Source organism: Styela clava, chromosome 4 (genome assembly GCF_964204865.1).
Source record: "Styela clava chromosome 4, kaStyClav1.hap1.2, whole genome shotgun sequence".
NCBI classification, from domain to species: Eukaryota; Metazoa; Chordata; class Ascidiacea; order Stolidobranchia; family Styelidae; genus Styela; species Styela clava.
Genome location: NC_135253.1, coordinates 22,482,205 through 22,499,205, shown reverse-complemented (window position 1 = coordinate 22,499,205; position 17,001 = coordinate 22,482,205). Strand labels below are relative to the sequence as shown.

Genomic DNA, 17,001 nt, shown 5'->3' with positions numbered 1-17,001 from the left:
TGCTTTTTCACTCTTCGTTGAAAAAAAATTTTTTTTTGTAGAAGTTTGAATTCCGACTTCAACTAAGAAATTTAGGTTTAGCTTTTCACGTACATTCGCATACTAAAAAGGATTTTCGAACTTATCTTCACGAGAGGAAATCTTTATAATTATATAGCGAACCACAACCTTTTCCCCATTTGCAGCCAGTGTCTAGCAATGGACCTGTAAGTCTGTTAATTTCCTTTAGATACATGGGCTTTGATAATAGCAGTAACAGACGATTGTTTATGTGAACCAGTCAACGAGAAGATGCTGGTATCCGTGGGCCACCCTCTATAGTCGTTCAATATAACTTCACCTAGCCTGTCTGTAGTGTCAAACATGATTAGATCGATTAAACAGATGAGGCGAAATGAGTGTTAACGATGTGACACTTTTTGGCGGCCCATCTGTGCTGTCGAATATATAAGTCGGCGGATAGCCGCTTAAAAAAAGGGAGAAAACTGGGGGGGGATAGGAAGAGGAGACTGTGATTTAATATTATACTGTTAATAAATATCTCAGAACTCAAGACTCTGACACTGTATCTGACAAAGAAGGCTTAAAGAAAGTATAGCACTCCGTACTGAGACGTTAATAAAGGGAAGAAGAAACGACAGCGCGCCGGTACGGTCCCTGCAAAGAGTCTGGCGATACACATAACTAACCCCGGGCAAAATTTGATCTTACTACAAACGTCATATTCGCAACCTTACAATCGCGATTGATATGAGAACCTCTGCTCGACGATACGGCACATCGGGTTAAGCGTTGGGAATACGCTCGCCACCGCACCTCTGACTACCCTACGGGGGTTCCCGAATCTTAGGGGAAATAATTATGTGCGAAAAGACTGTTGGACTCCTCGCCGCCGTAGTTTAGTTCACGTAACCGCTGGTCGGTTACGACTTCCTCCACCATCAAGTCCATGCTTCCGAAAAAACAAATGCCTAACTAATCCCATATCCGACATGGACTGATAAGCGGACGAGGTGCCGTGGTTCGCTATATGGTGAGCCCTCTTATTGCCTTCCCTCTCCGAGATAAATATGTAAATCGTAACCTTGTTAGTCTCTTCTCCAAAAATACTTGAACTTAACATGTAACGAATGTTTTCAAGAACAAGGAATTCTGCACGATAAGATGAAGTTTATTAATTAATACTGTAATAGTAAAATATAATATATCTCTGCGTAATTAATGATAAAACACTATGGTGCACGTGTAAAAGTTCTATGCAGTGTCATTCAGTATCTTTAGGACGAAACGATAATAGGGGCATGGCCACAGGTCATTTTCGAATATTTGATCATTTCAAAATCGAATATTTTTTCGAATAGAATCCCGAATATTTAGAAGATATTTAACCGAGTTAGACACAAAGATCGACTGCTATTTCTGAAAGTTGTGTCTGCGTCATAAGAATATAACACGGTTTTACGGAACACGCTAAAAAATATCAGTATGGTCAGCGAACAATACAGAAATAATTCTGGGGGCCCAGATGCGGACAGCCTCGGGCCACCCTAGACTAAATTGAGTATCGGGACAAAAAAACGAAACTGTTTGTATAGGCTGTGCAATATAATATATTACACAGTAGTCGGCTGGGCCAGATCTTAGATTGGAGATAGAGTGTGACCCCAAAAACAGAACCCACAATATCCATAATTACTTCTTTGAAAATGTGGAAAATTTTATTTAACACTCGAACTTCTGTTTGTATATTATTGTATCCAGAAGTTTCATAAAAGTTATGTACTGTCTAGACCAGGGGTTCCCAAATTAGTAGTCGCGACCCCAAATTGGGTCGGAGTGATGAGTAGGTAGGGTCGTGAACAGGTCATTTTTGTGCTACAGAAAATGTAGGTGCTTATTGGGTTGGGTTTCAGCTTATTTTACTTAATACCACCACATGACTAACTTAAAAGTCTAGTGAAAGAAGGTCTAAAGTTCCATAATATATATTGACCTGGGGTCGCACCGGACACTTGACAGTTGTCTTTGGGGTCGTCCTAAAAAAAAATTGGCTAGACAGGGGTCGGCAAAGATTCAGGACCAGAGGTTAAAATTTTGCACACCTAGACTGTCGGGCGATGTAAGTGTGACGTCGAAAGTTCTATTTGAAGAACAGTATTTACAGTGTTACAAATGCAAAGGTGAAAACAATAAGCCTCGTGTCAAAACTTAATTTAATTATAATCTCAACAAATTTCTTGAGCTATTTTTCAGCTTAAATATCAAAATTTGGTTTTAGTTTGGTTGTAGCAGCATCAGCCGGGCCAGATTGGATTACCCAGCGGGCCGGATTTGGTCCGCAGGCCGTAGTTTGCTCATGCCAGATCTATAATATGTTCCAAAAAACGTGTAAATTTTTCCGGTATTTTCTCGGGTCACACTGCATGTGCACTCATGCTTCGTCAAAAGCGTATATTGCAAAACACGTAGATCTACGGATGCAGGATTATAATATGAAGGGGAATTGCACTAGAAAAAATATTATTAATTGTGTCATCATAATACAAAAACCAAAGTCATGATTGCAACGTATGTTAGATATAAATGAGCCAGGAATAACTGTTGGATAAGAAACACTGAAAGTGACGTAATCATTCGTACAACGCGACGTTGTTAACACTTGAAGGCTGGTGATCGGGCGTGATAATAAAGGTACAATAACAAATGCACAAAACAGTAAAATTTCAATGAAAAATAGTATTGTGAATAAAATGAAAAAATATCGCCCAGCGATATAAAAACAATGATGATTTGATTTACACTCGGTCATGGCAGCCATTGCTTTTGTAATCATAATATTTAAATATTCAATACATTAGGCCTAACTTGCAATGCCGATTGTTATCGAAACTTTGGGGTTGTACAAGATTCTGTATATAGAGAGATATATGATAAAACATGACGTAGCCAGAAATTTTCGAAGAAGGGGAAATCTGGAAATTCTAATTGCCAAAATAGATCGTAACAGCAAAAAAATTGTTATGCTTGATACAGAAAAGGGATTTTATTTACATTTCAAATAAGCCTCATTGCTACGTCTCTAGTGTGTTTGATATCGATCGACAATGCAAGGTAGGTCTGGTAAAGAGGCCTAATGTCAGCCTCTGTGTTATAGAATTCTCAAAGTTGTGGTCAGGGATGTCTATTCGAGTTAGAGAGCATTTAGTTCGAAAAAATTCTATACAATTTGATTCGAAACAGCTCTTTAAAACTTGGTTTTATAAAGTACGAGTCAAAGCAATCGTATGAAATTCGGTCGCAATTGGTTATATGAAATTCGGTTCGAAACGGCTCTATAAGATTCGAAATAAAAATTCGGGCATTTAAACGAATATAAATTACATAGAAATATTAGAATTCCAAATTATTCAAACTATTCTGTTTTGTCAGTTATATAAATTTCGGTAATAATAGTTTTTTTTAGATTTTCTTTCAGAATTCGAACGATAAAACGAATATAAATTGCATAAAAATATTTTTAGAAATCCGAATTATTCGAATATATGACATCCCTAATAACAGTTTTTCATATTAGTTTACACCCCCATATTGACTTATCCTTCTAGCGAGTCTGGCTCGTCTCTTTTGCAGTCTTTGTATATTCTTATAATCGTCGAATCTCGGGTCTTTTTGGTCGATCTTCATTGTTATAACTTTGGCAAAACGGTTGAATTCTCCTGACCTCCAGACGACTATCTGGTAGGTTTTCCCCATCGCTAGATTGTTGAATACGGTTATCCGTTGTGGCTGTTGTAGGAGTAATAGAAATATAAATATGTTTTGAATTGGTCATCGACCTAAAATAGGCATTGAACAGGCCACGGTCGTGTGTACTGAACTACAATAATTGTCAAAATCGAAAAAAGCGTAATAGCCGACCGAGTTAGTTTCTCCTGATTCTGTTGTCAGCAAACAACCCGAAACCTCAGTTCCATAGCACCTATTTTTGTATGGACGTTTCCCCGAGTTCCCCGTTTATTACCGTAACAATTACCAATCAGCGGGTTAAGGGTTGGAAAAATGTTGGCATTAGATCGCGGACAGGAACTGTATAACATCTTATCAACGCGTTAAGCTGATAGAGTTCTTTCACGGGCCTAGCTGACTTCAAGCATGCCCATATTTAAAGTCATTTTCGAGTAGATATTTAAAGATGTGTCAACAGTTATTGTACGACTATAAACTAGGGGTGGGATAATTGCGGGCCGGATCCGGCCAGTCGTGGGATTCAGCCGGTTCGCATCGGTTCTATAGAACCGCCTAACGGAATTTTATGAAATCAGCGAACCGGTTAGCATTACTGGTTACTGCCAATGTTGTGTTTGAAACAGAACCGGCTGACTTTTGTGATGGAACCTGTTGACAAAAAATTCGAATCCCACCACTGGATACGGCCCATCGAATTGCTCCATCCGGCTCACTTGTGTCACATTTCATAGCATTACCAATTGTAAATTTAAATAAATTTGGTTGTATGATAAATGAGTACTACAACATTCAATAGCTATAACATCCAATTAGAAACAGGTTGACTATAAATCTTTTTTAAAATTAAAAAAAAAATAACATTTGAATATATAGACTTTATAATCGGGCGAAACCTTTTGGACACCCTGTATGTACATTTAAACGTTAGCTTAGCTGTTGGTCCAGCTGTTGGAAATATCTGTTTTTTATTTATAGTTTTTTATATTGAGCCCTCGGACATAACTAAGTCTATTATGATTATCTGGCACACTCAGAAAAGTTATTTCCCCTGCCGTGAATCCCACTCACCCAAGTTAGCGTGGTCGGAGCACCCAGTGTCTTCCATCCATCAACTATGTTATCGTCTTGCTCTCTAATCGTCACGTAGACATTTGAACTTGGGTCTTGTTTCAGATACGCAGTTTTAATAGCCAGTATCACGACCGTAGAATTTCGCTTCTGTTTGATATTAAATTGAATTTTTTTCTTTCGTTCAGCTGTAAAAATAAATGAATGATAATTTCATGTAACCCGGAATTTTCTTAATGCTGTGGTTTCCAAACTTTTTTTTGTGCGGCGTCAAATTATCAGGAGAAAAACTCTTTATACAGCACACTTGTACGAAAAAAATTGGCACCTTCAAATACAACTCAATTTTGTGATCGCTAGTGTGTATTTTATGTCTTTTAATGTTTGTCAACATGTAGGCCTGAAGAATAAAGGCAATATCAACAAAACAACATAACGTCATAATATTTACACTTGTTTATCTAATGATAAGTGTGCGGCTGCTGCTCTGGACACATCTTTTCAATCATATAACGTTATTACTTATCGATTTTAATTGGTAAATATGTCGATAGGTAGTTATTAATTAATTAGTGATGATACACGCGGTGTCGCTATTGAGCAAAGGATATACGCCCCTAGATCGATAAGTCGGCGGTCTCCGATCGCTATCTTGTTTTTATTTTGCTCGTTTAAAGGAATGGCGGCTATTAAAAAATATGTAGACCAGCTAATCAACTATCTAATTTAATTATCTCACCTATGCATTCATTCGAGTCGTGCATTATTTTATCGTCACAGCTTGGAATTCGGAAAGATATCGAATATGGAGTTTCTTTCATTACTGGATCCCCTTGCACCTGGACGGCGAGCTGAATTCCCATGTTTGCTTTCAATCTCTCGCCATCGCATCGCATTTCTAGACCAAGTTCTTGTTTTTCCTGTAAAGGGAATGGAGCTGTATGAGAAATGTAGTGTAAGAACTCGAATTTTTAAATACCTGGAATACGAATTTACGACTTTTACAGAGTTGGTTGGTAGTGAAGGATGTGGAAATGGGATTGAAAATAAAATATATTCCTGCGGAAATAAATATGAAATTAAGTATAATCTAACCGGTGTAAATCCTATAGCTGGTTCCGGTGTTTGTATCTTTCCGCAGTAGATAGGAGTCGGGTAGCTGTCTGCCATAACGTTTACTTCGTATTGCTGAGGAGAATCTGGAAATAATATGAATTGATGTTATTGAATAGAATATGAACCTATAGATTGTTTAGTAAATTTTAATACTTGTTAAAATACGCTACTCAGGCCGAAATCTTTGAACCTCCCGAAGTATGTGCACCAAGATGGCGCACAACTTAAACATAGTATGTGTACCAGGTCGAGGTTCAATACATCGGGAGCGCCAAATCTTTATATATAATACCAGATTCACGACGGTGCATTATGTCAGTATGCATAGGCGTAGTCAGGTGAAGGTGGGAGGTCTAATGTTCTTTAAGATATTGTTTGATATCTGTGGCAACTTCTGTCCGACTTTGATCGTAGTAAAAGGCACGAGCGAGCGTCGTATTACATCATCATACAAAAAAAATTACCCCCCCCCCCCCCTCTGGACTGACTACGCTCTTTTCAGGTGGGGGTTAGGAATAACATGCCCACTATAAGTACCTTATAAACTACACGAGACCCGGTAGATAGCCGGCTACGGCCTTCACCGCGGTCAAGTCCAGGCATCTGAAATAAATACCTGGCTAACTAGTCCCATACCTGACATGAACCGGTAATCTGCCGTGGTTCGTCATTTAATAAAGCCGTCTAATCAACTTTTCGCTCCCTCGGAGTAAATATGAAAATAATATCGTATTATCTGATAAATTTGATTAAAGCAATCCCGGATCTTTTTGAATAATGTCGCTGCAGCCAGTTATTTCATTCTGACTTTTGAAACTTACCTGGTGACGTTGCTTTAACTGTGATGTTAAGACCCGGATTCCCATCACTATTCAGGAACCACGTCACGATGACGTCATTTAGTTTTGCTGGTTGCGTCACTTTAGGTGTATGGGCTATGACGTCAGTTGCGACACCACCATATAGGAAATTTGGTAGCGGACATTCTGTTAAGAAATAAAATATATTAGTTTCTATAACCTTATTGTATGGATAGGCTTAATATTCTTACATCACGTTTTACGCCGTCATTCAAAATAAGGCACTGTACAACCAGAGACGGATACGTAGGGTAACGGTTTTCAAACCTTTTAATATCGTTACCCCTTAATCGAATTACCAAAACTCAATTACCCCTTCCATAAAAGTTAGAATTGTACGAATGCAATTATCAATCTGACTTATGAATGAAGTATTAGAATTGGGCAGAATAAGTAATTGGGGGTTTGGAGGGACGGGTCAAATGTCAAGGTACCCCTTTTGGGGTGAATTTAAATATTTTGTAGTTGCCAAGAAATTGTAGTCAGTTGCGAAACGTACGTTATCATTGTCGCTAGTTAGAATAACCATGGAATGTGAGTGAATTTTACAACTTTTTATATATTTCCAAGGTGTTTTCAAACGAACACGAGTTTCGTTCTGTCAGACACGTCGTCGTCCATTTTCGATCAGTTTTCGCTAACACAATATTTTTTACTGGTGACTCATAAAACGTCCTTCGGTTTCTAGAAGGGTCACGTTTCCCACGCACTACGCAAAACACGCCTCCATTACGCCTTTAGCGGTTTTTGTTTAAAAATAATACGGCGGTGCTGAGTTACAAAAAATGGCTTGCATCGTGTTTTCGATTCCCCAATACAACAGCATACAAATATAATCATAAAACGTCCTTTGGTTTCTAGAAGGGTCACGTTTCCCACGCACTACGCAAATCACGCCCCCATTACGCCTTTAGCGGTTTTTGTTTAAAAGTAATACGGCAATGCTGAGTGAGAAAAAAAAATGGCCGTCGCGTTTTCAATTTTTCCAATGGCATAGCAATACAGATATAATCGAAGCAACGAAGTTTTTTGTTACAGAAATTTGCGGCACTAATGATTTCTTCTGAACCTGGGTATAATCTCAGCAACTGCCCCGGGTCACTAGTCAATAGACATTTAGGCACGCATAATCCCACTATTCAGTGAAAGCGCGAAACTATACATAGAACAATTCCGTCAAAACGTCAAAGCTAGACAATTTTTTGAATTTTCTCAGATGTTACGTGCTATTGCGTTTTTTTATATCTTTAGTTGATGACTCAGGACCTTGATTTGAACAATTGGGATGAAAATTAATTAAAAATCGACACGGTTACAATTTTTAATTCGGGATCTTTTGATCGAGTTTCATGTCGAAAACGACTGTATGTGGGAAATCCAAATACTTTGTCCTTGTTTACTACAATACGTCATCCAGATAGCAAAACACAAACTACACGAGTCTTCGCATAACACCCACGGCTAAAATGCGGTCACGTTATTTTTATTTTAAAATGTGTTTAAATGACGCTTCGTTGCCCAATATAACAGAATATAAAGTCATTTTTTTGCGGTTCCGATTATTCGAAAATCCGTTGATTTGCTAATTAGCGTAAGTTTTCTATGTTAAAAAAATATAACTGCATTACTTACTTTAATAACTTATATTTCCGAAAAAATGATCTAGGATATAATGAAAGCTTATACATTTGATATTTTGCAAATACATTATGATGCTTTCGTAAAGTTAATTATATGCGACGCTTTTACGCGCCTTTTTCTTCAAACAAGGCCTGTTCAAGCAATAATTGTTGTGGAAAGAGCTACAATTTTTGAAAATCCGGAATCTATTTAATAAATATACTACACACAAGAGAGCGGTGCTCAAATATCTTGACACGAATCCGAAACGTACCGCAAACTTCACGACTAATGCAAACGTAACCGCCACAAGATGCGCAATTTTTATAACATCATCGCACGCAAAAAACGAACCCATATAACCCACAAAATTTTTTGAAATTATTAAAATTAAATCTTCTAGCGAAAAATAACATATTCAACCGCTGAAAATTTTAAATCAATTGGTCCAACAATTAAAAAGAAAGGCGATTTCATCACAACAGGAAAAAGGAAAGAATATCATCAACATATTAACAAAACGATCCATAGGTCTATTTCGTGTCCAATTACTAAGAGCATGTCATGCCTATCCACGAGAAATCAAGAAACGCTTCATGCGTTATTTCTTAATTACGAATGAGGCATACCAAAATTATTAGTTTATTTTATTGTGACACAAACTGAAAATCTATCCATATGGTTTCTGATGGATATTCACGACTGGAAACGAAATTTTATGTTTTGCCGAGTCACTGTTTCGTGTTATTTTCGTAAAAAAGTTTAGAACAAATCGCATGTTTTATGTTTCTTTTCGCTAAATTTAACAAATAAGCTTGCTTTCAAAAAATATATGTTTTCAACTTTCTGACGCAACAGAAAAATAATTTTCTATTTATATATCCGTTACGATTACATTATTCCTATTTTTCAACTCTTCCTTAGTTAACATATATTTCCAAAATGTAAAAAATCGAGAAAATTGCCAGAAAGAACAATTATTTAACAATCAGAATAACGGTCATAATATTTTACTACCAAACTTGGAGGTCAAACTCGTTCGAAACCTCTATTTCATCATAATGGGTTTCAGAAAGGAAAAACGAACAATACAATGACTGGAAAGTCCCTTGATATATGCAAAGCATGAGTTCCCGGATGTTCTGCTTCCTATTAGAAAGCATGAACTGCTTTCTTTTCCAAACTTCAATCGAAAATATTTTCATTTACAAATCGAAAGTTGTTTTGAATGACCTTAAAGTAAGGTCACACGCACTCGAATAGAAGTAACGAACACTCATCAATGAGCAAGGTACCGGCCGACCTTACGTAGTAAAACGTAACATGTCGCCATTCCTTAAATTTCGCTCGATTATCAGGTCTTTTTGTTCATCTTTTATACATTGCCTTTTTTTGTGTGTGAAGTTGTATTTTTATTTGACGGCAGAGGAATGTCGTGACCGTACTTTATGCACTTCGTTCTTTATTTCATTCAATATTTATCAGAAGATTTCCCTTCTGTTTGCCCGAAAATAAGGCAAGATCTTATTTCAATTTTCTTTCGAAAAATAACACTTCTTTTTTAAGGAAATGTCTTTTATTTTCACTTATCAAATACAAAATCACACTTTACTCTTTCACACGTTTTAGAATAATCATTTAAAACGCGTAAGAGAGATTTATTGCCATCGACTAAGTCAAAAAAAATATTATGCGCTATTGAATAGACTAGGCCTTATTTTTTTTTTGGGGGGGGGGAGGGCTTATATTAAAATCCTTTTTAAAAATCATGCTAGGTCTTATTTTTGATAAAACACGGTAGTGAATACATCCTGTCCTAATTAAACATGAATAATTGCCAACATATATATATATTATCATTACGGGGCAATTTATATGTATATGCACATACGTAGATAACATCGTAAGATGAGTATACACTATTTACCAACTTAAAAATTCCTATTTGAAACGCGTTTAGAAAACGAATAATTTCCACATTCTTCGCCTCTTTAGATAGATTCTATATATATGATATTCAAAATTTAATCCTTGGCATATGACGCAGTTACTTAAGTTTGTGGTCCAAAACCAGGCCAATGTGCGAAAAATGTGTTTTGCATATGTATACGTGCTATTTTCGCTTGCATTTTAAATTTATTATGATGTCACACAATATCACCAACGTCATAAAAGAGTAAAGTGCGTCATAAAAGTTTATTCATTGTTATACTATGTTTCGGTTTAGTTGTCGTCATATGCTAAAAAGCATTGTTAGTTTGAATACAGGAACTTTGAATTTTCCGTAGTTCTACCGGACCCAAATAATCCGTGACTTTACGGATTATCCGCATTTACTGGCGCATGAGCGTTTTGGTTGGACAGAGTTCTCGGGGAAAACGTATTGAAAATGACTGGCTTACCGGAAAAAGTAACATAAATATGTACACACATAAAACCAATTAAAACTTTACGCATTGGGGACTAGAAAATTCCTATCGGAAATGTCTAATCATGCGATTTTCAAGGTTAATACTTCCAAAACATGGAAATATGAAACTTCACTGAAATATGTATTCATTTTCCCCTTTTGTCAGATGGCTTTGCTAAAATTCGTACGAGTCGGGCCTACATATTTTACACAATTCCAAGATTAATTCCACTGTTTTGCTGAGACCTTCACCATAAATGACTATGATTTACAACACGTCACCACTTTTTTACAGTATTTATCGTATTTTACTGAAACATCTACGGCTATTTACAGTAAATGAACTTAATTCATGGCAAATCGTCGTTTTTCACATTAATTTTAATATATTTTATCGGACATTCATAGTGAATTAGCTATTATTATTTACTATCAGCCCGTGTTGATAGTAAATCGTGCCAAAACACAAAACATGTTTAAACTCAAACAACGTTCTTACTTCTTTAGACAAATCGTGAATATATACTTCGCTGCGTAATCTCACATGTGTCGTCTATATTTTATTGTTTTCTTATCTGACTAAAATCATCAGCAAAACAGACGAAATATGACGCGCGGTTGCGTCTGTTTTGCAAACGATTTGATTATAGTTAGTAGAGTTTAAAAATGGCAAGATTGGTCATGGATAAGCATGTGGTACTTCATCACGCAAAATTAGAAGGAATGTATTTGAAAACATTGGTTATTATTATTATTATTATTTTTAATAGTGCTTATAACTGCCGTAGTTGCACCAGGACTATGATATTACCAGTTAAGTGTTCAAATGCTTCTGCCCATTAGGAAGACGTATTTCATAACAAAAAATATAATTCTAAGATTTGTTGACAAATTGATAATATTTACTTTCTTTGCAATGATTTATCAAAAATGATCTTGGGACGTCATAGCGGGGACAATTCGCGTACTTGCTAAGGGTAAAGTAAAAATGTAGACAATACTAATCCAAAAGTTTCCGTTTCTTTTCAAAATAGTAGCATCGCACAAGGGCTACAATAGCCTTATTCATAGTGAAATAAAATAAAACACGTAAAGCACTTTGTCAGTTTTTCTGGCGCTCCAGAAGTGTGTGTACCAATATGGATGTAAATAATTTTGTTTGCCTACTTCACATCAAGTTGTGTAAAAGGATTGAAACCTATGAACAGGGGTATATTCACTTGGCTAACACATACAGTCCCCGAACTCGTAATAGAACTAAAAAAAAACGGATAAACTTATGGCCTAACCGTAACCGGGTACACATACTACGGAAGTACCAAATACAGAGCCATGTTTGGGGTTAAATAATAATAGTAATGAACTACTAAAAACACTGGATTGATGGCGTTATTTGGCTCGACGGATGTCGGCGTCATTTAAGATCTGATGCTTAAAGCTCAAATTTCATTAGTACCAACATACCCCTTCTTCTCAGTGGTTAGTTAACTGAGTAGACGATGTCGAAATGGAAATAGTAGTCACATTGTAACTACTGTATAGAAACATGTTCATCGTTAAATAATAATGATGATAAAATTACACGGGGTTGATACAGACATATCCGATGCTCAAATCTCATTATTACCAACGTAACATCCCCCGCCCCTCAGTGCTCAGTGCCGAGTAAACCAAGTGTACGTTATCAAACCTGAATGCTCCCGGGATTTTGAAAATAATAACTCCACGAGTATCATTGAGTGACAGTACAGAGCTTTGTCCGAAGTATACGCGCATTATGAAGTATCGTTGGCATATAATAGAAATGTTTTTTATTCAGATTTTTCTTATTTTAGTTCTATTACGAGTTCGGGAACTGTCTGTGTTAGCCAAGTAAATATACCCCCTGTCCATAGGTTTCAGTCCCTTTACACAACTTGATGTAAAGTAAGGGAACAAAACTAGTTTCGTTCATATTGCTATACACACTTCTGGAGCGCCAAAAATTTCACTTAAACTATCGCATTTTTTGCAGTAATGATGCGACGCCGGCTTATCGCTTTTCAAATCTCAAGCTGATAAGGTGTCCATATTAATACCGAATGCCACTAATACTTATTTAAAGTATAAAGTGTCCATAAAGTCTTAAATTTTTTTGAAATTGCAAAGGGAATATATCGATACCATACATTGTTTTGGCCCTCACAGATGTATGAAATGAAGTAAAAACACTTGAAGAATTACTGATTACGAAACAACAAACCTCGTTAACATATATTGAGTACTGTATATATAAATTTCCTACCTTCGACTTTGCACTGATAACCATCCACAGCTGTTCCAGAACAAATATTGGTTTGAAAATACATGTAACTTAACCCGTTGGCGGTCGAAAGTAAACAACTCCAAAGACAGACAAGAATCAATTGTAATAAAGGCGACATATTTTTTCGAGCTTCGGTAGTAAAAGAAAATTTGACCCAAATTTGACACTTTATACTCGGCGTTTAGAGTTAAAATTACCGATGTTTTTGCTAAAATATTTCAAGTTTTTTAAATTCCTTTTCAGACCTAATATATTCATTGAAGACTGAAAACCCAGCTGGTGGTCGCATTTATATATCTCTGAACGTACAAAAATATTTCCATTCCATCCATCATTTTTTCTATATGCGTAGGCTAGTTATATTTAGCGTTTACATGCGCCGCATGAGTCAAAATCGACCGTGCAGTGACTATGTGTATCATCGTGCAATAACTTTCAAATCTCGTTCAGATCTGATTTAATTTCGGGGGAGGTTGTAGTCCTATTGCGTCTGTCACACGTAAATTAAACGTAATATTCAAAAAAAAGTGGAAATTTTTTGAAATTTATACAAATTCGTGGGGTAATAGAAAGTGAATATTTACATACAATTTTTTTTGGTGTGTAATATGTATTTTTGTGTTTCTATTTGACTTAATTAAACGTGAGCTTATGAATCTAGACTAAATTGAAATTTATAATTATGCATGCTTCTTTATTGCTAACGCAGAATTTGTTTCGGGAAATTCGTGGTACTCCTTCCCTCCTGATATACGTAAACACCGGATTTTTTGTAGAAAACCCCCGTCACTGATGCAAAAATGTGGAATTTGGCGGGGGAATCACAAATTATTCAGTTTGCTTAGGAATGATTTGAAAATTTGAATTACCAGCGCAATCTGTATTCTCAACCCTTACTGGATAACTATAAAATTTCTTATTTTAAGCGTTGACTGGGGCTCTGTACAAAAGATCCTAAATACCCCAGTAATAACTAGAACTGGGCATTTCGAATCGAATATTCGAATCAAATCGAATAGTAAATTATTCGAATCGGTTTAAATCAATTTTTCGAATCGCCGCTATCTTGTTTTATTCTTTCCGCCAATGGTCGAGGTAAATTTTTTAATTATTTTTCATTGAAGTCATATTTTTTCAACACAATTCTGACATGTGACTCTTTTCTGTAGTGAGTTGTTGAGGAAAACGTTTTTTTTTTTTATTATTGTCAGTGATGTATTCTATGTTTTCAGTAATTTATGTGTCTGGAGGACCTAAAATAATAAGAAAGTTACACACAATTTTACAAAGTATTCGAGATTCGACTCGATTCGAAAAAATTATTTGATTCGATTCTGAAATCATCAGGTATTTAAAAATGCTCAGCATTCTTTTGTTGTCCCTTTTTGTTGTCCTTTTATATATATATGATTGTGTCGAATTTAGTGACTATTTATTATTGAGTTGTTCGGTTGCTATATTTGCTGCTTCAATGCAGCTACAAGGTGTCGCTGACTGGATGACTCGTAGTCTTTCGCAATCCCTCGTCTATTGCAACAAGCCGATATCCCTCTTCGTAATTTGTTATAGGCCTTTTGTTTATTTTTTCATATCGTATATTGGTTTTGCATGACGCAAATAAAATCTGAATCTGAATCCCTAGTAATAACCCGGTAATACTACATAATAACCGATAATTTATCCAATGCTGATAGGCAGGCTTGTTCAGGGGACATATTAAGTCTTGGATCTTGGTACTTGCTAGCCGTACACACCAATAGCTATGATATTCGGGTAATAGTAGAAATACCCTTAATTCCCAATGAATCATTTCAATTATTAATTCCATCGACGAACAGGGTCGATACATAGTTTCGAAACTCCAGATATGTCCACAATAAGAAAAACGTGTCGAATGTAAGTAAACAAACAGGGGAATTCGTGGCAAATAGAAAGTTGTCATACATGAACTTAGTAACATTAACATGGCAATAAACTTTCAGATTTTCATCGAATTTATCTTTGAGTTTTTTTTTTGAGCCGGTTTACAGTTTTTGAGTGAGTAAAATGCGGGCAATAACCTAAGCTAAAATAAATAGAAACAAAGAAAAGCAGTCATAAAATTTGTGTTAGGTTAATAATAAGATGGCACAGCATTCCTTTACTATGAATCTTGGATCTGAGTACTTGGTAGCCCGGCCCACCATTAGCTTTGACATTCGAGTAATTGTCAAAATATCCTTAATTAAATTCAATGAGTCAATTTCGTTATTAATTTAATCGACATACAGGGCCGCACAAAGTTTCGAAATTAAAGAGATGCCGAAAGAAAATAGATGGAATTCGTGAGCAAATAGAAACTTGACATACATGACATTTGTAACAATAAAGAGGATTTATAACCCAACATTAAGCTATGAAACTTGTATAAATTGAAATTCTTATTCGCCTATGTTTTCTAATCGCATTCATGATGATATCGTGATGCCATCCGCAGCGTTCCGACAAGTTTTTTTACGTTAAATTAGAATAAATTCGTATGTAAGCGATAATGGGACCCGATCTAAAAGAAATCGAATAAAAATAAATGAATTGAAAGCGTGGCCAAATAGAAAGACGACATACATGGCATTTGTAACATTAAGGAGGATTTCTAACCCAACATTAAGTTATAAAACTTGTCTAAATTAAAAGTTATATCAACTATGGCATACATGGTGATATCGTGTTGCCATCCGCAGCGTTCCGACAAGTTTTTTTTACGTTAAATTAGAATAAATTCGTATGTAAGCGATAATGGGACCCGATCTAAAAGAAATCAAATAAAAATAAATGAATTGAAGGCGTGGGCAAATAGAAAGACGACATACATGACATTTGTAACATTGTGTAGGATTTATAACCCAACATTAAGTTATGAAACTTGTCTAAATTGAAATTTATATTCGACTCTGTTTCTTTATTGCAACTGTAGCATTTGCTTTCAGAGAATTTGCGGTACTTTTCAGCCATAAATGTGAGTGAATAATCCAGTACTAGTAGGTTAATGTCATATCTCTAATTTTCTGACATTTTTTCTTTGATATAATTAACTTATGCCAGGATAACTCAGTATGTGGTCGATAACATAACCCGTCTTGAAATGAACCGAATTAAAATTAATTTTACAAATGTCATGCATGTCAACTTTCTATTTGTCCACGAATTCCGTCTTATTTTTAGTGAAGATTAAAATCAGTTTTGCGCCTCGCATTGTGGCGCACTCCGATTTGTCTGTGGCCCTTTGGGAGGGGGGAGGGGGGCACGGGCCCCTTCATGGAAACTGCTGATCTAAGATAAATCGAACCAGAGTTGATATTGAACGATTAGTGGTTGGGCAAGTTCAGGATAGTACTAAATTCGCTTATCAGAATCTCAATTAAATACCATTGGTTTTGATGAAATACCAATGAAACTGCTTCATTAAATCCCCGTGAATCATTTCCGAAAATAACAATAAACCAATCGACATACAGGGCGAAGTTCCGAAACTGCGGACGTGTCGAAAGAACTGTATACGATTACAGTTTCGATTGATTTCTCAGTAGCGCGGTGGTGTAGTACAAATATTCTCAAATTTTTGGTGTTATGGAGCCCGTGAAGAGATTGGATATTATTTACGCAGTTTCACAGTAAATTTATAAAAAGGAAACACAAATCTATTGATGTTCCTGAATGATTTAAAATTACTTTTTTTAATGATCCAGATGTATTTAATGCTTCTTTTGAAAGTTACAAAATTAGCCAACTCAGTATTTTAAGAAGTAAACGAATAGCTCGCGGAGGTTTTTCCCAAGAAGCTCTTTCAGAACCCATAGCGCAGTGGTTAGCATTACGGGTTCAAGTATGTTGGCGCC

At 36.0% G+C, this 17,001-nt stretch overlaps 1 protein-coding gene across 1 annotated transcript; it reads right to left on the bottom strand.

Annotated features, from left to right (window-relative positions):
- Window positions 1-520: 520 nt before the first annotated feature.
- Window positions 521-13,424, bottom strand: LOC120326899 (uncharacterized). The gene is made up of 6 exons (XM_078111718.1): window positions 13,106-13,424; window positions 6,753-6,917; window positions 5,911-6,014; window positions 5,555-5,735; window positions 4,816-5,003; window positions 521-3,786 (listed from the first exon to the last, which is right to left on the bottom strand). The coding sequence occupies exons 1-6, from the start codon at window positions 13,242-13,244 to the stop codon at window positions 3,571-3,573; spliced, it is 993 nt and encodes a 330-aa protein (XP_077967844.1). The 5' UTR covers window positions 13,245-13,424; the 3' UTR covers window positions 521-3,570.
- Window positions 13,425-17,001: the final 3,577 nt, after the last annotated feature.